General features: G+C 33.7%; 1 protein-coding gene across 1 annotated transcript in view; it reads left to right on the forward strand.

Annotated features, from left to right (window-relative positions):
* UGGT2 (UDP-glucose glycoprotein glucosyltransferase 2) overlaps positions 1-23,049 on the forward strand; it is a 187,900-nt gene that overhangs the window by 32,522 nt on the left and 132,329 nt on the right. Inside the window, exons 6-9 of the mRNA XM_063101517.1 lie at positions 8,454-8,550; positions 11,462-11,534; positions 15,380-15,480; positions 22,422-22,521. Of these exons, the coding sequence (XP_062957587.1) occupies positions 8,454-8,550; positions 11,462-11,534; positions 15,380-15,480; positions 22,422-22,521 (371 nt within the window). The remainder of the gene's footprint in view (positions 1-8,453; positions 8,551-11,461; positions 11,535-15,379; positions 15,481-22,421; positions 22,522-23,049) is intronic.

Consider the following 23,049-nt stretch of genomic DNA (forward strand, 5'->3'; position numbering starts at 1 on the left):
CTTATGATCCATTTTGCATTGATTTTTGTGTAAATTGTGAGTTATGTGTTAAGATTAATTTTTCTTTTCCATCGAATTTCCTTTATGCCCTTGTAAAATATAATTAACTCTGTTTGTATGCGTCTATTTCTGGCCTCTCTATTCTGTGCCGTTGATCTGTATGCTTATCCTCACATCAATACTACATGGCTTGATTACAATAGCTTTATAATGAGCCTTAAAATCAGGTCATGTGAGTCCTCCGGCTTTGTTATTCTTTTCCAGAATTTTTTTTTTATTCTAGTTCCTTTGCCTTTTTATGTGAACCTTAGAATCAGCCTGTCTGTATCTACAAACAAATCCTGCTGGCATTTTGATTGAGATTACATTGAATATGTAAATCAAATTTGTGAGAATTAACATCTTAACGATATTGAGACTTCTTGTTGATAAAAATTGTATATCTCTTGGTTTACTTAAATATCCTTTGATTTCTTTCATTAGTGTTTTTCTTCCTTTCCAATTTATATGCCATTTATTTCTTTTTCTTACTTTATTGTAATAATTAGGGCTTCTAGTTCAACATTGAATGTGAGTAGAGAGAGGATATCTTTGTCTTTTCTTGATCTTGGGGCGGAAAGCATTTGATCTTTCACTATTAAATATTATATTAGATGTAGGGTTTTTTTATTTTTATTTTTTTTAACATGACCTTTATTAAGTTAAGGAAATTCCCTTCTGTTTGTAATTTGCTGAGAGTTTTTATTATGAATATATGTCGAATATTGTCAAATGCTTCTCTGTAATTATTGAGATAATCATGATTTTACTTGTTCAGTCTGTTAATATGGTAAATTATACTGAATAATATTCAAATGTTGAAACAGCCTTGCAGTCCTTGGATGAATCTCATTTAGTTGTGATGTCTTATGCTTTTTATATATTACTGGATCAATTTGCTCATATTTTATTTAGGGTTTTCACATTTGTGTTCCTGAGTGATATTGATTTCTAGTTTTATTTTCTTATGTTTATCTAGTATCAGTATTAAGTTGTTGCAGGCATCTAAGGAGCAGCTGGAATGTGTTCCCTCTTCTGTTTCCTGGAACAGACTGTAAAATTTGTATTATTTGTTCCTTAAATATTTGGTAGAAATGAAACTATATTGGCCTGGAGGTTTCTTCTTTGTAAAATTTTTAATTACAAATGTGATTTTTTTGGTAGATATGGGACAATTCAAGTTATCTATTTTGTATTCTTTGGTAGTTTGCTTTTTTCATGCATTTGATTCATTACACATAAGTTGTCCAATTTATGGGTAGAAAATTGTTTATAGTATTTTCTTATTTTTGTTTAATGTTTGAGGGGAAAGTAGTAATGGTCCTCCCCAACACACACACACTTTTTTTTATTTTTTATAACTGATAGTAATAATTTGTTCATCTCTTTTTTTCCTCACTCACCCGAGCTAGAGGTTTATCAATTTTCCTGATCTTTCACAACAAACAGCTTTGGTTTCATTGTGGCTTTTTCCGTTGTTTTTATGTTTTTAATGTTGTGCATTTCTACTTTAATATTTATTATTTTTTTCCTTTGCCTTGCTTAGGGTTTAGTTTTCTCATTTCATCTATATCTAGTTTCATCAGGTGGTACTTCGGTTACTGAGTGTAGATCTTTTTTCTTTTCTAATATAAGTGTTGTTACATGTGAATTCCACACATTTTTATATATTGTATTTTAACATTTATTTGAATCCAAATGTTTTAAATTTTCTTTGGAGACTTCCTCTTTGACCCACAGTTATCTAGAAGTGTTAATTTTTGAATATTTGGTGGTCTTCCAGACTTTTTTTTATGATTTCTAGTTTAATTTTGTTATGGTCCAAGATCATACTTTGTATGATTTTTTAAAATTTGCTAAGTTGTGTTTTATGACTTAGAATAAAATGTAGTTTTGTGAATGCTCTGTGTACACTTGAAAGGAATTCTGCTTTTATTGGGGAATGTTGTATAAATATTGATTAGGTCATGTTGGCTCATAGATCATCTGTATTATTGATTTTCTGTCTGTTCTATCAGTTACTGAGAGAAAAATGTTGAAATCTCCGCCTATTAATGTAGATTTGCCTATTTTTTCTCTCTGTCTGTCTTTATTTCTATTTTTTGTGGCTAGTCTGTACAGGAACCAAATCCTGATGTTATCAGCACCACATTCTAACCAACTGAGCTAATCACCCAGTCCCTATGTCTTATATATTTTGAAGTCCTGTTATTAATCCTTATACATTAACACTATATGGTCAGTTGTAGAATTCAATCCTATATCATTATGTAATTTACCCTCTTTATCCCTGATAATGCTCCCTGTTCTAAAGTCTGTTTTGTCTGATATTATTATATCTATTCCTACTTTCTTTTGGTTAGTGTTTGCATGATATGTCTTTATCCATCTTTTTACTTTTAACCTATCTATGTCTTTATATTTAAAGTGGGTTTTTTAGATAGCATATAGTTGGATCTTGCTTTTTTATTTTAACCGACAGTCTCTTAACCAATGAGTTAATTTAAAGTAATTCTATATTGTGGTCTTAAAAATCTACCACCTTGCTATCTAGTTCTGTTTGTTCCATTTTTGCTTTGTTTCTCTGTAGGAAATGTGTCTTTTTTCTGACTGTGTACGAGATTTTCTCTTTGTCTTTAATTTTAGAAATTTGAATATGAGATTCATAGGTATTTATCTTGCATGTGTGGTTGAGTATCTCACAAATTTTGAAAAATTCTTGGCTAATATTTTTCCCTGCTTCCCTCTTCCCTCCCTCCCAACTTCATCTCCATTTTCTTTCTTTTTCTGAGATTCTGATTATGTTTACACTAGAACAGTTGATTTTGTCCCATAGCTCCTGAGTATTCTGTTCTGGTTTTTTGTTTTGTTTTCCCACTAATTTTTTTTCTTTGAATTCAATTTGGGTAATTTCTATTGACCTACCTTTAAGTTCAGTGATTTTTTTCCTTGGCTATGTCAAGTTTACTTCTGAATCTGTTGAAGGCATTCTTCATTCCTGTTACTGTGATTTTTATTTCTAACATTGCTATTTGTCTCTTATAGTTTCCATATATTTGTTGAGTTTGCCTCTCTGATCATGCGTGTTGTCTAGTTTTTCCATTAGAGCCTTAACATACTAATCATAGTTATTTTATATTCCCTACTAATAGTTCTGACACCTTTTTGTTCTGTCTGATTCTAGTACTGGTGATTGCTTTGTCTCTTCAGACTGTTTTGTTTTTGTTTTGTTTTTTCCTTGTATTTTGGATATCTTGTGATTTTTTTGTTGAAACCTGGGCATGTTGTATAGGACCATAGATACTGGTCATGAGCCTTGGCCATCCTTTTAGTGTGAGCAGTATTGAGCTACTGTAGTCTGGAGCTGGTTGGGTTTAACATTTGCTGTTCACTTGGCTTTGGGTTTGCATCTTCACTTTGTACAACTTCCCAGAGAGAAAATGTTTCTTACAGCTTTCCCAGCTGTATTTCAGTGTTATCTTAATTTAACTTTTTTTAGAATGGTATGTTGGGGGTGGGGCGGAGCATGTAAAGGGGACAGGGTTTTAATTCTCTGATGTTCTGATTAAGCCTCCTTTTTAGGCAGACAGTATGAATCTGGATTTCCAAGTGTTCCTGACCCTCTTTCAGATAGAATGTTGGGTCTAGCAGGTATTCCTGACCCTTCTCTGGGTTAGAGCTTTCTTTTCACCTATGTTGTTTCTCCCATCAGCCGTGGGTTTCCACCAGTGCCCTATGACTACAGTTTTATTGCCCTTGCCTCTGAAGATTAAGGCTTTGGTTCTATAGGGGAGATATGTCTGAGTGGATTTCAGCAGTTACTTCTCTTCTGTCCCAGCCAGTACCACGGTGGAAGCTTTCTCAGGACTCTCCCCAATCTTCCTTGTGCAAGAAGGTGCGAGCCTCCTGGTGCTTGGAGCTACCAGGGGCTTCACACTCTCACATCAGCTCACACTTGGCCTTTAGCAGGTGTTATAAATGTTTTGTCAATTTCTAGCTATGTCTCCATGCCAGCTTCGCTAGCATCTGGTGCTATCTGTCCCAGGTATTCAAATGCTCAGTTTCTGTTTCTTCCTGTAAGTACTTTTTCTCTGTTGTCTCTACTGTCATCATTCTCTTCCCATCTGCTTGCTTTATTTATTTATTTAGAGAAAATTTTACAATGCAAAAAAGTGTGGAAATAATATAAGAAATCTCTTTCTATATACTACCCAGAATTGATGGTTAACAGTTTATATTTTCTTCAAGTCTATTTTTTAATAAAAGGAAGAAAACTTTAAAAATAAAAGTCTCTTTTGTCTCCCATTATCAGTCTCATTCCCTACCCTGACACCAAACAGGGGTGTTTTTTAAAAAAACTTCTTTCACCCCTGGAGATCCTGCTTCTGTAGATCTGGCATATTGGTTGAGAATATATATGTTTTAAAGCTTCTCGTATGATTCTGATGCTATCTAATATCTGTCCACTGAACAAGGAGAAAGGGAGACTTTCCAAATCCAAGAGAGAGGAAGTCATAACTAGGTGGCTCTTTAATAAGGATATGAAGATTATAAAATTGTTTTCTCCTAGAGCTGCTTTGATTCCACAGCTTTGCTTCTTACATGGAGAATCCAGAATTTGTTTGTTTGTGCTGATTGAAGCTACCTTTTAACTTCTCAAAGCAGTAATATATGATTGTAAAAGAATGAAAAAACATAAATTACCACTATTTATGTGGAAAACTAGGTTTTCTTTGAGACAGAAATTTGTGAGGAAGAATCTGTCTTCCCTTCCTTTCTCCCTCCTTGCACGTTTATTGGATGCTATGTCTGTGCCTGAATTGCTGTGTAACAAACCTAGCGGCTTAAGGTGGTAACAACTTATAATAATTTTTTATTCTGTTGGTTGACAGTCTGGGCATTTCTTCTGCTGGTCTCATTCATGCAGTGGTAGTCACAGTACCAGATTAGGGCTTGAGTGTTCAAGTTATCCTCACACACCTGTCTGGCAGTTGGTTCTGGCCGATGGCTGGAGTTCCTTGGTTCTCTTCTGCATGACCTCTCATTTTACAGTAGGTTAGATTGTGATTCCTCACATAATGGTTGGCTTAGAGTCTCAAAAAGTCAAGAGTGGAAGTTGCAATGCCTCTGAAGCCCTAGGCCCAAGAAATAATACACTGACACTTCTGCCACATTGTATGAGTAAGTCACAAGGCCAGCCAGATTCAAAAGAATTGGAACTATTTCTTGGTAGGAAGGCCACTTTGCAAAAGTGTGTGGACATGAGAAACGGTTATTCATTTCTGGGCACTAGTATAATGATCTTTCACAAATGCCAATGAGTTGGGCACTGTGCTAAGTACTGGTGATGGAAGATGAATAGCTCATTTCAGTATCTTAATTTTGTTTTCTATATTTTGATAATTAGTGAAGCAACAGTATCAGTCTCAGGGGAGGACTCTAAACATCTTGCCCATAACATGTACCAATATCAATCCACTTACATAAGTCTGGTGAGACAGAAATATCACACAAGTTAAATGAAGCAACTTTATTACTCACAGGTTGGCAGCAAGGGACAGTAGAAACCTAGGATTCATGGCAAGCCATTCCTCCCCCAAGGCCCAGGATGGACGGAGTTTCATGTGCCTGTGCTCCATGTTGCCCCCAGTTGAGGGAAACTGAAAGCATCCTCTGCCCTGGGTTTTATCCCGCAGGGGCACTTGACAATCTAGGCTAAAGTGTTTAAAGACATCCTGTTCTAGGAGTGACAGGAACAGAGCCCAGGCTGTTCTAGTCAGTTCCTCTTTATCTCAGAATGTTGCATTCCCAGGTCACTTTGTAGTTATTCTGGGAACTACAAGTGAGACAGCAGGGAAGAGCTAGGTTGCCAAACCCACCTGGGGACTTGTCCTGTAATAACATCATATGAAATGTTTTTTCTCCTTGTGATTTATCATTCTCAACTTTAATTGTTCATTGTATAATTTTGGGTGAGTTATTGCTAATTAATAGAAGTGGGAAAATCTTAGTATTCTTGAGTGTATTGGCAAAATAGAAGATAGATATTTGCGTAATCTACACAAAGATCTATAAAGTAAAATATAAAGTGTGGTTGTATAGGATATGTGTATAATTTGTAAAGACAAGTTTAAGTCATTAATTTCATAAATATTTGAATTCCTTTGTGCCAGGCACTGTTCATATAACAGTGAATAAAATAGAAACATTCCTTGTTCTCAGAGAACTTCCATTTTAGTGGCAGGAGATACAAAACAAATAAATACATTTATGTTAGGTGATGATAAAAGCATTTCAAGAAAAACTAAATGTGAAAGAAAGAAAAGAGGATCAAGAGTAAGGGGCTAGAGTATGCACACAAAACATTTTATATAGTCTAATACTCTTATGCCAATAATTCTCAATCTTTTTCCTAACTGAGTTTGCCAGAAGGATAGATGCATTACCATCAATAACAGTGGCACGTTAAGGCTGTTATTCTCTACTGGGTGGGGTGGAGATGAGAAGCAAATCAGAAAACAAGTGGGAGTGGGAGATATAAGTATCTTCTTTAAATTTCCCCCAAGTGATTCTAATATGCCCCTCAAGGAGGTATGCCCATTTATTGAGAATCTGTCCCAAGTTATTACACTGTGAAATCATATTAACACTTTGGCATTTGTAGCATCAAATTATAGCATTCTATTTAATGAATGACATCTTATACATTCAAAATAGCTATAATGTAAATCTAGTCAACATGTAATTCTAATAAAAGTAGACTTATTTATGCTGCCTTTTGGACAGATGCCTTTTTGTGGGGAAAAGAAATAGAAAAATGAAGAAAATTTTTTCTCTTCAGCAGATTTGACCTATGAACATTTTGGTTTGCAAATACAAACTTTTTAAACTACAGTTCAAATTTTATATTAATACATTTTCAAATGGGAAAGTAAATATGAATTCAATAAACATTTTTTTATTACTGAGGAGCTAATAACTTTCCAGAACTGATAATGGAAATTGACTATGTGAAATTGCATTTCTTTCATAAACTGTAACAAGATATGTGGTTTTACAGCTTCGATTTGCTTAGTCACCAGCCAATTGTCTTTTGAGTGAATATTCAAAGTCTATTTTTAAATTGAGTTGTATGAAATAAAAAACTCTAAAAAACTTTCAACTTTGTTAGATTACTGTAGTAAATAACCTAGTTTCCATATGGTATCTTTCATTATAGCATATGCCTGAGAAATTAGCAAATTAAATTTTAGTATAGGCAGCAATGTTAAATACTTGTCTGCCTATCTGAAACTAATTGTTACATAGTCTTATTTGGAAATAGAACATGTCAGGGAGTAGTCACTCTGCTCAAATACTTATTTTAAGGCTGGGGGAAAGTTTAGGGAGGAAAGTAGAGAATAAAAAGAGTAATACACAATTAAGGTTCTCCTTCCCTCTAATTTCTACCCCTTCCTCTATCATGTTTAGGATTACAGAACTGCCCCTGTGCAAGCCTGAAATTAAGCAAAGACATGTAGCATCTTCCAGGGATTTGCTGAGCACTAGGTTAAACTGGTTTCCTAACCACTGAAATAATATGCCAAATGATAATAATTGCAGCAGAACTGCTAAGAATTTCAGTCTGGAAATTGGAAAAAAAAAAACCTTAGATATCTTCTAAAATATAGTGTACATCCATCCAGATTGCTTCTTTTTGAATAAAATGTGGTGACTTCTCTTGCTTGAAGGGGTAATCTCTAAAAGTAAATTTTATATTTGCCTTTATAAAAAGAGGAAAATTAACTACCAAAATTCTGATCATAAATATTTCAGACAACTCAGTTTTATTCACCTGTAACCCCTCATTATAAGAACAGATATTAATTTGTAGTATTTGATATAGTTTAATCATTGAGAGACTTGAAGAAAAATTTAATCATATTTCTAAGGCACTAAGTTTTTTTCCTTTGCCCCTCCTTTAGGCAACACTCTAGTTGTCCTACATCTAGACAACTAGCAAATGAATTGCCTTTGCTGATTTAGTAAATCTTGTGGAAGTCTCTAAAAGGAGTACAGTTTTGCTGAAACTTGACTGTATTAGACCCTTAGTTAACTCTTCGGAGACATGGGGAAGTTGTCATGGTATAACAGAAAAAGATCATATTTTTTCAAAAGTAATTTACTTTTTAAAAAGTAATTAAAGTAGTAGAGTCATGACAAAGTTTTTAGAAAGTAAAGGAGTATTCATCAACCAAATTCTGGTTCCTTGGTAGACTATGCAGAGAGTATAAAAGTCCCCAAGTAATAATAATTTCACAGTGATTAAAAACCTTCAATATTAGTAATTTACCTAATGTCTTAATACACTGAATTTAAAACAATATATTTGACAAAGTATTTTCTCTTTTTATAAAATACATGTGTTTGAACAGAAACCAAGCTCACGGAAAATGTACTTATCTGGCTATGGTGTAGAACTAGCAATTAAGAGTACAGAATACAAAGCATTGGATGATACCCAAGTTAAAAGTAAGTTTTCTATCTCTGTACTTAAGTAGAATGAAAAGTCATAGACTTACATACTTTTGTTTTTTAAAAATTTAATGAATATAATCCTACATGTGTTCATCTGAGACTGGAGACAAGGGTGAACATGTTGTTTCTTAGTTTGGAATTTAAGCTGAAAGAAATGTTTTTAATATTATTGTGTTCTCAAAAATTCTTTAAAAGTAGGAAATAGTATATTATTTTGCTTATACCAAATGGCTTCCTAGCCATTTTCAGCAACACATAACAAACAATAATACTGTATGTAAAGTACACTGAGGCAATAGATGAGCCTGCTTATAGGTAGAAGTGACTGACCCAGGAACTCAGAATGGCCCATGTCCTGCCCAGATGCTGTGTGGGTCCTGAAGGGATCATTACCTCCATAAACCTGTAGCTCATTGGTGACACACTAGCTTAGGAAGCTTTGTCTGTATTTATTTACATTGAAGTTTTTATTTATAATAAAGTTAGGATGATGGATTTTTTTTTTTTAAAGCAGGATGGGAGAATGCTGTGAATTGTTTAGATGAGGTGGGTTCATCAGAATTGTGATCTGCAAACCAGTATCTGTCTATAGTTGTTCTTTGAACTAATGCATGCTCTAGATTAAGAGACTCTTGAGGCCTAAATAAACTAAACAAGGTCTCAGAACTGTTACGGACATCTTGTTACCTTGTTCAGCTGAATTCATTTATGCCTGATTTTCGGTCAAGAGTTTTTAATTTATTCATTTATATGCACTCAGATGTGGCTCTACTTCAGCTTTGTTTTTCTGTTCAGGATCTGGTCATGGAAGCCCTGCCTTGATCAAAGATGTAGTTCTGGCTGCTCCTACTGAATGTGCTTCAGATAAAGATCTGTATTAATGTATTTTAAATACGTTTGGTTAAAAAGTTACTGAAAAAAGTATAGTAAAATAATATACAGATTTTATATATATCTGCATAGCTTATATATAGCTCTATAATGCTTTTATAATTTAGCATCTTATAGTCATGATAGTAACGTGAGGCATTTTCTACCTATCCTTGGGCTTGTAGAATATTCTTAAAAGTCAGGTGATCACATATGAGGGGTCTTCAAAAACTTCATGGAAAGACTCGTATTATCTTTTAATTCCATTTTGCTACCAGCTTTCTGAAGTACCTTTGTATGATCTATATTATTATGCACCAAATTCTTTTGTCATCCTGTTATACATATTTGGAATATGTCTTCTCCCCATTCAAAGTTCCACTACTTTAGTTCAGTTCTTTTTCTCTCTGCATGTGTGCATTGAGCTTTTAACTTGCTACTTCTCTGATCTTTGGTCTGCAGTGCTCTCAGTCTTCCCCGCCCCCAAAATAGTTATTCAAACTACTTTACACAGTGCCTTCAAAATGAACTTCTGTGATGAAAATCTGACTTTGTGACTCCACTGGTTAAAATCTTCTATTGACTACCTGTAGCTTCCCTCCTAAATTCAGGTACTATATATATATATATATATATATATATATATATATTATTATTATTATTTTTTTTTTTTGTCTTTTTCGTGACCGGCACTCAGCCAGTGAGTGCACCGGCCATTCCTATATAGGATCCGAACCCGTGGTGGGAGCGTCGCTGCGCTCCCAGCGCCGCACTCTCCCGAGTGCGCCACGGGCTCGGCCCTAAATTCAGGTACTATAGCATAGCAAATAAAGCTTTTCACAATCAGATTTCTTTCTTCCTTTTCACTCTCCTTCAGCCCCCTCTCATTTGTACCCTCTGGTCTTGCAACACTAAGCTACTATACAGAATAATTTTCTGTTCCCTGCCTGCCTCTGTGCTTGGGCTCTATGCAAAGCCTTTATAACCTCTAGTAGTTCATTCCTTAGCATATGCTGTTTCTTCCGCCTACAACCCTTTCTCCTTCTCCCATCTCTTTCATTTCATCTAAAGCCTACTCATCTTTAATACTCATACTGGTATATATCATTTAGTACTTCGCAGATGGCTGCCTATCTTCCTGTTGTGTCAGAGGATGGTTTTCCCTTTTCTATTTCCCTTTCTATATTTCTTTACCTTTTTAAAGAAAAGTTTTACACTATTAAAGTTTTTTGTTTATCTCCTTTTCCAGCAAGCATGGTCTGTGTCTTTTGTATTTTTCTTTTTACCATCTATCTTGTCAGTCATCGTAGTAGGCAGTCAACAGATGTTGGCCCAATGAATGAATGAATGAATGAATGGGAGGAAAAGGAAGACTGGATCAAAAGCACCTAGGGATTTTACTTGTAGTCCTAGAGATCCAAGAGAGTAAGCAGGAGGAAGTGCATTTGCTGAGTTCTGATACACTCTGTTAAAGAGCAACCCCGTGCTGTAAGAGATCACAAGTTTTATAATCTCAGAGCACCCTTCACATATTCCACTTACCACACTGTATAAATATTTGGTAAGTAAAGGAGAAGGGAAATTACTATAAAATATTATATCCTTATTCTTTGAGGCTATGAGTTTTGGTGTCTTTCTAAAGATTCCTCAATTTTCATTAAAGATGCTGGAATACACAATTCATGTATTTGTTAGAATTTGAATCTCCTGCCTGACTTAAAAGCTAAATCCAGGATTTGTTGCAGGCCCTTTGGCTTATCATTTCTGGTTATGAAATAGAACTTGCCTATGAAATTATCTATATAGCATTTATTATGGTTGTTACATATTTACTAATCAAGCCTGTTTAAAAAGAGAGTGCATACTCAGGAATACAAGCCTGTGCACACGCGTGTATATTAAGCCAGTCCATAAAAAACAAGGTAAAGCAAATGGAATTTCATTTTAGTGTGTGTTCTTCTAATTTGGGATTACACATCTTTTTCCCAGTCTGAAAATATTTTGTTTTATTTTGATTTTGTTTCCAAACTTATAGCTGTGATTAATACTACTGTAGAGGATGAGACTGAAACAAATGAAGTTCAAGGATTTCTTTTTGGGAAACTAAAGTAAGTCTGAATTTAAATGAAATTGGTATCATCACTGTGCCCTTTTGTACTAATTAACAGGAATTATTTTGGTATGCTGTTTTAGCATATGTTTCATGTTTCTTTTTTAAATGCAGTTGTTTTTATTTATTACAAAAGTAACACATAGCTAATGTTGGAAAGCTAGGGAAAGCAAACAAACACAAAATTGAAAAATTTTTGGATCCCAGTACCAGCCAACTGCCAAAAAAGTAGGAAAATAATCACCACTGATTTCACAACTGAAAGATAACTATTACTCTCACAATGTTTTGGTGTATGTCTTTCCAATCTTTGCATATTTTTATAGCAACAAATAAATGCACGGACAGCATGTTCTTTTGCACAGTAGACCTCACTTTTTCACATCTTATGCGATATTCTGTCATTTACTAAAACAGTCCCGTAGGAGAGGACTTTAAATTATTTTTTCCTTTTTTATTTAATGTTTTTGTATACAAATTTGCATATATCTATGGTTTTCTTTAGAACAAATTCCAGAAAAGATTAATAAATCAAAGTATATGTACTTCTTAAAGGTTTTGATACATATTTCCAAATTTCTCTCATAAAATTGTGCTAATATATGCACTCACCCCAGTAGTGAATGTGTTCATTTCCCAGAACTTTATTAAACACGCACACTATTTTTTAAATCTTTGTCAGTTTAATAGGTGAAATGTTATTTCTTTTTTTAAAAAATTCTGCATTTATTTCATTGGACTGAACCATTTTGTAATTTGTAGTCAAAACCAGTCAAATATTAGCCATTTATTATTGTAAGGGTTAACATTTTTTTTATAGGTTTATTGGCCTTTGAGTTTTGTCTTGAGTGAATTGCTTGTTCCTAATCTTTGCTCATTTTTTTCTTGCTGTGTTTACTTCTTTTTTCTAATTTATAACATCTCTTTATGTATTAAAAATTCTGGACCCTTCACCATATTTGAAGTTTTATTTTCATATTAATATTAAAGACAGAAATTTGTTCATTGGGTATAATTGTTCTGTTTATTAAATTCAGAGTTGGGATTCCATTTCTAGTACTCAGGTAGCATCTCTGGAATAACTAGACAAATAGAAATTTAAGACTTTTGATACGTGTTAGGTCACTGTTAAAATGCAGCTCTCTCTCCTTTTACCCAGAACAAATTGTCTCATAAACAAAGGTTCAACATTTATAGTATTGGCTGAACCTCGAGAGCATGAAACAACAAACACAAACCAACAAATAAACTGCCAAATATCTATTAGCCTTGTAACATTTTTTTTTTATCCTATTCTTCATTTACACAATATGGTACTATTACTGTGTGAATTACAGTTTTCCATATTTGAAAGTAGTAACTTGTTTTGCTTAAGTTCATTCTAACACAGTTGTTTAAAAGTCAGGTAAATAATTAGTTGTATAATGAATACTTATTGTTTAGAAAGTTTTTGTATTTGAAGAGATCAAATAATATAATTTAGTAATAAAGTGCTTAAAACAGTTCATAGCACATAATAAACCTTATTTGTTTGTTAGAGAATAAAAGATATGAAAATTAACAATTATTGTTATTCTTTGCTAAAATAGTTTCTCAAAATACTGCCAAGAAAAAAAAAAACTACCCAAATTGAATGTCTTTTGAGGAAAAATACTAAGTAAAATATTATTTCTTTAGATAATATTCTAGTAATAATATTAGCTAATATTTACTACATTAAAATTTAGTAGTATATTTATTCTGTTATTTATAAAGTAGTTTGGCAAGCTGTGGAAAATACTTTTATTGGTTTCTTTATTTTTAAAGGTGGTTATACTCTGACATTCGTAAAATATCAGATAAATTTTTAAATAAATTTTCATATGACAAATTTCACTTAGCGTGCTTAGGAAAACAGGAATCGTAAATGATAATGGTCATCTCTGGCAGAATACTAAAACAAAACTTTGTAGAACCTAAAACTTTATAGATCTAATAGGTTACAAAAATCATGGTTAATATTGGATCTTTCATTTAAAGAAATTTTTGTTTCAGAATAAGAGAAAATATTTGTTTTCCTGAATTATTGCATCACAGATTGCCATATTAAAAACCTTGTAACATCAGGTGTTAATTTCATATATGCGTATAAGTTATCTGTTAAAAATTAAAGTTGCGCCCCCCTTTTTTTTCCTGCCACTCTGATTGAAGACAAGAAACAGGATGGTGAGTGCTCTCCGAATACTCAAGAATGGGGATGGCTGTAATTTTATGTATGCTTTCCCTTATTTACAGGAAGGGAAAGTTTGTGATTTCATTATATGGCAAAATTAATTAATGCAAGGGAACGTTCTTAGTAACACCTTTAGTTCTTGTTTAGTGTTACATGTATTCATAAAGGACAGTAAGTTCTGTTCTCCTGATGAAAAGATAACTGTGTAGAGCAGGGGTAACATTTTTAGCAAGAGACTGCTAATTCATACAGATAATTGAGTTATATTTTCAAAGTGTATTGACAAAGCAGTATACTAGTGGCTTGAAGAAATTAATACGTCTTGCAAAATAGATTTATTCTAAGTAAGATATTTATTTAGTAGGTAACAATACATTTTTATACCATTCTGAACTGTGTATCAACATCTTGAAATACAGTTCTTTTCTTTTTAAGCATAACGTTTTATGGAAATAAATTGCATGTCCTATAGAAATCCTTGAAACTCTGGGCTGCTTTTTTTAAAACAGGAAATACTCAAAGTTAGTTCTTCCACAGTGACTTAATTGATTGTTCTTTACAAAGCAAAGATTCTTTGCATTGATATTGTATGGATAATACATATGTTACCTGAATTATGTAAAAAAAATTTAGCAGTGAAAGTTAAGATTATGATTAAATATGAAAAACAATATAATGGCTCTTATAAGCTTTTTATTCTGTAACTTAAAATATTGGAAAAGGAAAAGTCAATTTAATCTATAGTGAACTTCTTTTAGGAGGAAGTTATACTGCTTTCTTACTATGACCAACCATAGTCTTGATTCATCTTCAAATGTAGTCCCACATTGTAATAAAATTGCAACATATGTTGACAATGTAGAATGTATATTTACTTTTAACTGTAAGATTGATGTATTTGTGTATATATGCCCTATATATTTATACTTCATTTCACTTTAAATATTTACTGTTGAAAATACGTATTTTTATAAATTGTGCTTATAGCTAGATAAAGTTTGTTAATAAAGAATTCTGTCTATTTAAATATCTGTTTAAATGTCTTGATTTCATGAGCAATATAGAGGAAAGAAGATTATAGTTTAGATTATATGTATGGTAAAATGCCATTCTGCTACATTATTATTTAGCCTCTCTAAAAGATGCTAGATGTGTTTAGCATTGGGCAAAATTATCTTATTTCAGTTTTTTTATAAGTATCAAAGATAAAACTTTTTAGAAATAAACTTTAAGATCGTGTAAGAAGCATTTTTGTCTTTCCTTATAAAATAGTCTTATTTTAAATTATAAAAGCAGTACTTGCAATATAGAAAATATTAAGACCATAAGTATATAACATTAAAACCAATAATTCTGCCCTCTTCCTTTCAACCTTTACAGGTCCTGTTAACAATTGAGAGTATATCCCTCTGGATTTTGTTTTGTTCTATATATTTTAAAAAGGAGACGTGTATCTCCCTCATTATCTTTAGGTTCCGTGGATATAGCTGTATGACAATTTATTGTTATCTTAATGATGAATAATTCATTTGTGTGTAATTATTTGGAAGAATTAATTTTTAAAATATACTGCTTGTACAGTGATTTGTGATAGGTGATGATAACTAACATTACTTAATATTCTGATACAGAGAAATATATTCAGATCTTAGAGATAATCTGACAGCATTCCAAAAATACCTGATTGAGAGTAACAAAGAAATGATGCCTTTGAAAGTCTGGGAACTACAAGGTAAGGTATTTTGAGCTATGTTAATACAGCATTTTGGTAACTGATCTCTGTTTTGTTAAATATGCTTTTATATAACATGATATTTATAGATAATAATTACTAATATGAATAATATAAATGATTACATTACTTTTTGTGGAAATACATATGTCAAGCTAGTCATATTTTTATGTTTGTAAGACAAAGTTATATGAAGTGTAGTTATTTGGTATTATCTAATCATTTTAAAAGTATACATTGATTTATAGGTTAATCTCAATTACTAAATCACATTTCAGAGAATCTAAAACAGTGATTAAAAAATCCTGACAGGAGAAATCAAAACTAAATCTTAGTTTTCTTCTCTTTTAAATTTTGATCTTGTTAGATCATCTCATGTTTCACTGATAAATTTTTAATGAAAACATCAACTGAGAGGACATGCAATTACAGCCTTAGAACAGCTTTTGTGCTGACAACCTACAAGGAGATATTTTGTGACCAAAATTTAGTTTGGATTGAACTATAAGTCCTTTTCAATTTGTGATTTTCCTTTTTTATTATTTGTAATGATTCAGTAGGTCATGGGGACTAGTCATTTTTTTGCTTAATCCATAATTATCACATCTCTCATCAAATATTTTTAATATAATAGCTTTATTGAGATATAATTTACATACTATATAATCCACCCATTTAAACTGTACCATTCAATGATTTTTAGTATTTTTGGAGTTCTGCAACTGTTACCACAGTCAATTTTAGAACATTTTTATCTCCCCCAAAAGAAACTACTACCCATTCACAGTTGCTCTCCATTTCTCCCCAACTCCCCCCACTGTAGGCAACCACCAGTCTGCTTTCTGTTTTTAAAATAACAATTAAAAGGATATTTATCAGAATACTCTTACCAGACTCACTTACGTATAATATACAGATAATATTTTACATTTTATCTGGATTATAGTTCACAGGGTTTTTTCGTATAAACTAACTTATTTGACCCTCATAGTAAGTTTATGAAGTAAATGAGCACACACCCCCCCACACACACTCATTTTATTAGTGAGAAAAGTGAAATTTTGTGGTTTGATGGGTTAGTTACCAAATGGCTAATAAGTGAAGACTTGGGGGTCTAAGTTTTGTTCTTTATACTGTACCATATGGTATCTAGGTGAACTTTGTATATACTTAATAGATCTTTGACTATCACATTTTAAAATTATATCAGAATATTCAGGAAACAGTCTATTAGGGTTCTTTATCTTCTGCTATACTTTACTTACCTAGTACAGATGTTCTATTAACTAAGCACAGTATCATTACTTAGTAGAAAATCACTCAAGAGAATGAAATGGTCAAGATCACTGTCAGGATAAATTCACTATAAAGAATTTACCTCTTTGAATGGATAGAATCTGTTCTCCCTGGACTACTCTGTTATACACTTACCTATTTTTTGTCTCTTTTGCTTCATCTAGACCTCATGTGTGGCCCTGCTTTCATTATGCCACAGCCATTGTGACTGTTCTTCCATTTGACATCATGGTAACACTAAACTGAGGCAGTTGGCTCAAATCCATTCTCAACCAGGATAATCTTTCTCAAATGAAAACCTGATTTTGTGTGTAAAAAAACCAGAATTTATTATTTATAAATCCCTGATCAAATAATGGTCTTATATTAGTCAAAGATGCCACACATTAGCACACACAACTAAGAAGTTTAATAAAAGGACTATTTGCAAAGGCATAAGCACAATTGAGAGAAACCTATAAGGAATGGATTCTCCAAACATAGAAATAGCAACTAGAAGGAAACGTTTACCACCCCTATTCTTGAAGGAGCAAGAGGAGGCAGTAGTTATCAAAATTTGGAGATAGTGTATGGAGAGAGCTGCCCAGTAGGGCAGTAGCCCCTGGTGGGGTAACATGCCCTCCCACTGTGACCTGGCAGGCAGGAAGCTGAGTAGTAACTGTCCATTCCGTGCTCTTTTTTTGCTTGCTGATTTCACACCAGTGACTTGTATTGGCTGAGCTTAACAAGAAGTTACAGGAAAAGGGAGCCTGTTGCAGTTCAGATAGGTCAGCCGTTTGGGTCCAAAGCAGGATGGAGAAGAGTGGATCTGGGGGACAGACAGAAAATATCCAGCCCAGTCAAAAATCATCCTGTTTTTCCAAAGCAAATACTTTAGGAGAGACTTGAATGGAAGAAGGCATTGAAGCTCTACTCTAATCTTTTACTTCAGTCTTCTCCAGACTCATATACCTTCACTCTCCTGTATGAATTTTCCTGTCAGTTTGACAAATTATACTTTATCGTTTCTCTGTAACTTTGCACAGGTCATTTGTCCATTTATTTGGTTATTCATTAACTTATTCAACAAATATTTATTAAATACCTACTATGTTTGATTATCATTTGCTGTAGTTCTGAAGTAAATCTGAAAGATTTCTTACCCTTTTGCAGCTTAAATTCTAGTAGGTAAAACAGGTAGTAAACAAAAGAAAAGGAACAAAATTATTACAGCTTGTATTACGTACCAGAAAAAAATGAAGATTACTGGCAGAGAGGGGTGTCATGGAAGCTAAATTAGACAGGGGGTCAAAGAAGACGTCTCTGAGGAGATTCCCCCTGAATGGAAGCCTCCCCTTTTAACAGATTTATGTGTATACATCTTCTCTTGAGCAAATTCTTTATCCATTAAGGCTCAGCTCAAACATCTCTTTATGGAAACTTCCTTAACCTTCTGTCAGGATTACAAGTTCTTTTGTCTCTGCTACTATAACATTTGTACATATCCTTGTTACAGCATCTATCTCATAGTAATATATGTAGAGATTATTTGCTACATATTGAGGTATTTCTAGATTCTAACATAATGCTTCGCACAGAGCAGGAACCAGTAAGTACTTGTTTATGAAGGAATGAAGGAGGAAAGAAGTGGGGGGTAACACCAGTAATGTGAATTCATACAGAAATGCTGAGTTGGCAAGTATTATAAGTAAAGCAGCACGGAGCTCTTAGCCAGAGATGTTGGTAGGACAGAGAGAGGTAAGCATATTCAGCCAGATACAGAAGAACCTTGGGGTACAAGCAAGTTGGTAAAGACAGGGAGGAGCAAACACAGTCTGGACAAGTCATAAAACAAAGACCAGGAGCCACCAGGTGAAGCGATAAAGAAATAAAGGCCCAGAAGTCCTGATTGAGACCAATTGTGATGTCCTATAGAACTTTTAGTCCATTTTAATGACTCCCCTGCTATATCCTTAAATACTCTTTTCATTAAGGTAGAATATAAATATTTCTGAGTTTCCTTATTTGTACTGTCTATAAATATTACTTCCCTGCCATAAATTAAGTCTGACTTTCCCAGAAATTCTTTCCCATGAAGAATCCATCTTGTGTTATTCCTGTGTTCCTCACAAACCTAAGATCTGGTTGGGATGAAGTTTAAAGTGAAGCTTGTTGTCAGCTTCTTCCTTTCTGGAACCTCTTCCATGACATCCCTATTCCTTATGTGATTTCTGTGCCTCCTAACTATGCCACCCACTATGATTTCTCATCATCCTCATTTTTCACCTGCCAGGTTACTCTTTCACATTTATCAGGAAGTCTGTAACTTCTTCCTCAAGTCTGTCATCCTGTAGTACTTCAGAATACATGCAGACTTTAGCCATATGAGTCATTAATCTTGTTACCTCCCTGCAACCTTACTGTGTGTTTATTTCAGCCACCTCTTTACATGAGTATATTTTGGGCTTTATAATCAATCAAAACTTGTCCAGTTCTAAAATCTAAAACAAGAATCTCAGCTTGAGAACAACTGTTAGACTTTCAGCTCGCCTACTCCCTCCCTCTCACTAATCTTTGTCCTAGTCTATCACATTCCTTCTAGCTTCACTTCTTTCTCTAATACAGCTTATATTCCCAAGTCCATAATTTTAGACACCCTCTTTCCAGTATTCTCAATTATCTTTTTTAGATCCTTTGCATCTCTATCTTAGCACTTGCTTTTTTCTTGTATTATAGTTGTTTTATATTAAGCCTCCCTCTGTTGCTTTGCATTGCTTCGCCCCCCACAGATTTGTCACCCCACTTCCCCTGGGTGATGGAGATGCAAAGGATTACTCAAAGCCCATCTCTTCTGAGCAATGAGAAGCCCCGAAGTGGTTAACTTCCCTGGGGACGCTCAAGTGAGAGCCAACCCTTCCTTGGGAAATTAACACCGAATTGGGGTTCTCTTCCTGCATTTATTTTCCAGACCAGGAAGTTACAAAAAGAGAACATAAGTGGAGTTATAGTTTAACAATATAGGCTGGTAACTCTCAGTGAAACAAGTCAGATGACATTCCATTAGACAATTAAGTGACCTTACAGCAATTTCTCAGTATCTTTACATAACAGTCAGTAACTAGTCTGTCTTTGAGCCAGCAACCTGCTGTGCCACATTTCTCATCTTGCAACAAAGACTCACTAACCTGGGGAAAATTTCCTGTCCTTGCAAGGTCAATATTTGAAACTGCGAGGCTTTGGAAAACCAGGCCCTGTGAAGTACATATGCTTTGTAGTATATTCCACATCCCTCAAATGTTTTCTAAGGGACCTTTGCATAACTGGGAAAATTGTAAGTGATGGGGTACCTTTGAAGGCCTTTAAGCAAAGAATATGTGCATAGTCAACTTAGTTTTAATTGGCCTTCCTAATGTCTGTAAGATGTATTTGAATGGACTAGAAACAGGGTATCTAGTTAAGACATCATTGAAATGGTGTAATGAGAGATTGAACTATGATTGTGCTAGAAGGCATAGAAAGGAAGGCTTGGATTTGGTAAATATTTAGGAGTAAAAAGTAGCCAAAAACAACTCTAAAATTTCCAGTTGTGAACCTGAGTAGAGAGAATACAAAGCATGTAAGTACGTTTAGGGGTTGAATATGGGGCTAAAATAATGAAACCAGCATTGAAAATGGTGATTTAAAGTGATTATGAGATATCCAGATGATAAGGTCCAATGGTGGGATGAATACACTGTCCTCAAGCTGAAAGGAGAGGATTTAAAAGGTTGAAAATCTTGTCATAAAGGTTTTAAAAAGGAGGGGGTGCTGACTGAGAGTGCAGAATGGCACAATCAGTGCATTAGGGAGGGCACCCTATTGCTCATCCACAGATAGGAAGTAGAGCCCATGAAGAAGACATGGTGGGATGATGAGAAATGGAGAACACATTATAGAAGCTGAAGGAAATAGATTTGCAAGAAAGAGAAAACTGCAGAAGTGATCCTGTTGCAAAAAAATCCTAGAAAAATAAGGTCTGAAAAATGTTCATTGATTTTGGCGGTTAGGAGACATTAGTGAGGACTGATAGTAGTTTCACTGAAGTAATGGGGGCTGGAAACATGTTGAGGTAGGTTGAGGAAATTCTATTTAAAGTTATTCAGCTAGTATGTGTAGTGGCCAAAGGAAGACTTCCACTTCAACACCCTGAAGGTTCTCTGAAAATCAACTAGTAAACATTAATATGAAGAAAAAGCATATCAAATTTTATTATTTTAATGTGCTGGGAGGGGGAAATGCATGGGGAATCACAAGAGAGTAATTTCCCAATTTTCCAGTGGGGTACAAAGCCTATATACTCTTCTTCATAGGGAAAGGGAAAATGGGGGTGTATGAATAAATGATTCTTTGGGGGATTCAGTGGGTTTGGAGAACATTAAATGGTCTGGGACAAAGTCTATTTGGCCTGTAGAACAGGCAATGACTGGTAAATGATTTTCTTGAAAATACTGAGTAGAAAGGCGCCTGGACAAAAGTCCAGGTATGTTGGCAGACTTCAGTCTTCCTTCCTGTGGTATGAGTTAATGAAACCTGAGGGAAAAGACTGGAGGTAATTGTCTTCCTCTTTGGTAGGTGTGAACTTTAGGCAAATAAGGGAACCTTCGCTTTGGAGAGTAACAGAGTATTTAGAGATGGGGGATGGGAGGGAGGTAAGAGAGACCTTGAGGCTATTTCTTTATTCCAGTATGTCAGAGCACCATATTTTGGAGTAACAGCTTTCTGCACCCCAGTATACACAGAGCTGGACTTTGAACCCTGCTCTCTTACACTCTACCATACGATGGGAAGCTACCCTAACAGCATCTTTTTACAGGCTTAGACTCCAGGCTGATTAGCCATTTCATATTGAGAACAAGGAAACAAAACTAGCCTTGTTATCTTAAACTGGTTATTTTACCAGTTTTTAATAAACTAAGATTTCACCTCTAGTGAAAATGTTAAAGAGAAACAATATGCTTCACTATTAGGTAATGAAAATTCGGTTTTAAATCTTTTCTGACTCTTGGCAAAGTAATGAGACTAAGATTATTGCTTCTGACGTATTTGAGACTGGCTGCAGTTAGCCACACACGTTCTTCTTTCCATACGACTGTCATTTCAGGTAAAATAGTACTAAATTTAGGAATTTATTTATATTTCAGCATAAAGGTAAAACAATGTTGAAAAAGAAAGTGAATGTTTCTGTTTACTGTGTTAAACACATTGGGTCTGTCTTAACGTTCTTTTCAGAATTGGCTCTTCATAGCTCTTTTTTCCCCTCCTTTTTGTTATTTTTTCATCAAAGCTTTTTGTCACATGTTTTATTTAACCTAAATATAGAAAAAATAACTTTGTGTCAGCATTTCTTTTCATATATCTCTCTTTTGAATTATATTGTAATTTGTAGAAAACATAATGGATATTTAATGATAATTACTCACTCATAAAAGTGTAAAGATCACCTTAATTGGACGTAAGTGATAGCTTTCCATTTAAAACTTTTTATAAATACTAAATATAAGTGTTAACATGTTTATATATAAATATATGGAAAGAAGGATTGAGTAAAATTATTTAAATTACATGGTAATGTCTATAAAGTTCTAACATTATGTTAGATTACTTAATGATTTTTTTTTTCTTTCCAGATCTTAGTTTTCAAGCAGCTTCTCAAATAATGTCCACTCCAGCTTATGATGCCATTAAACTAATGAAAGATATTTCACAGAACTTCCCCATAAAAGCCAGGTATATTAAAGTTTATTGGTTTCATTGTAGCCAAATCTCTTTCTGTTAAATGAGTTTTATGAAAATTCCTGATTTCATATAACACGAAGCTGTCAATTCTAGTATGTATAGCTTTTATGAAGTTAAGGCCTTTCTTCATTATGTATGTTGGCTTTTTTATTAGAACAGAATATTGATTTGTGCATGCATGTGTGTACACTACAAGATAGAATTCTTGAATTAGAGGCAAATGGAAAGGAAAATATATATATAAACAATTTTAAAATTATACGTAGTAATCAAAGAAAAAGCTTGTTTAAACAATAAATAATAAGGAGTATTATTTTCTTTCCCTGATGGGTGATGATGAAAAGCATTGCTCTAAATAGGAGTGCTATGCTCAAAGTACTACCAAATCATGTTCTTACCCTTTCAGATTCTGAACAATTAGTAATGTCTTAATTGTGTGGAATATTTTGTGTAATACTTTTTTGCCAGTAGGATATCTAACTGAATTGCTTCCAGAAATACTGATTTTACATTAAACAT

Source organism: Cynocephalus volans, chromosome 7 (genome assembly GCF_027409185.1).
Source record: "Cynocephalus volans isolate mCynVol1 chromosome 7, mCynVol1.pri, whole genome shotgun sequence".
Taxonomy (NCBI): Eukaryota; Metazoa; Chordata; class Mammalia; order Dermoptera; family Cynocephalidae; genus Cynocephalus; species Cynocephalus volans.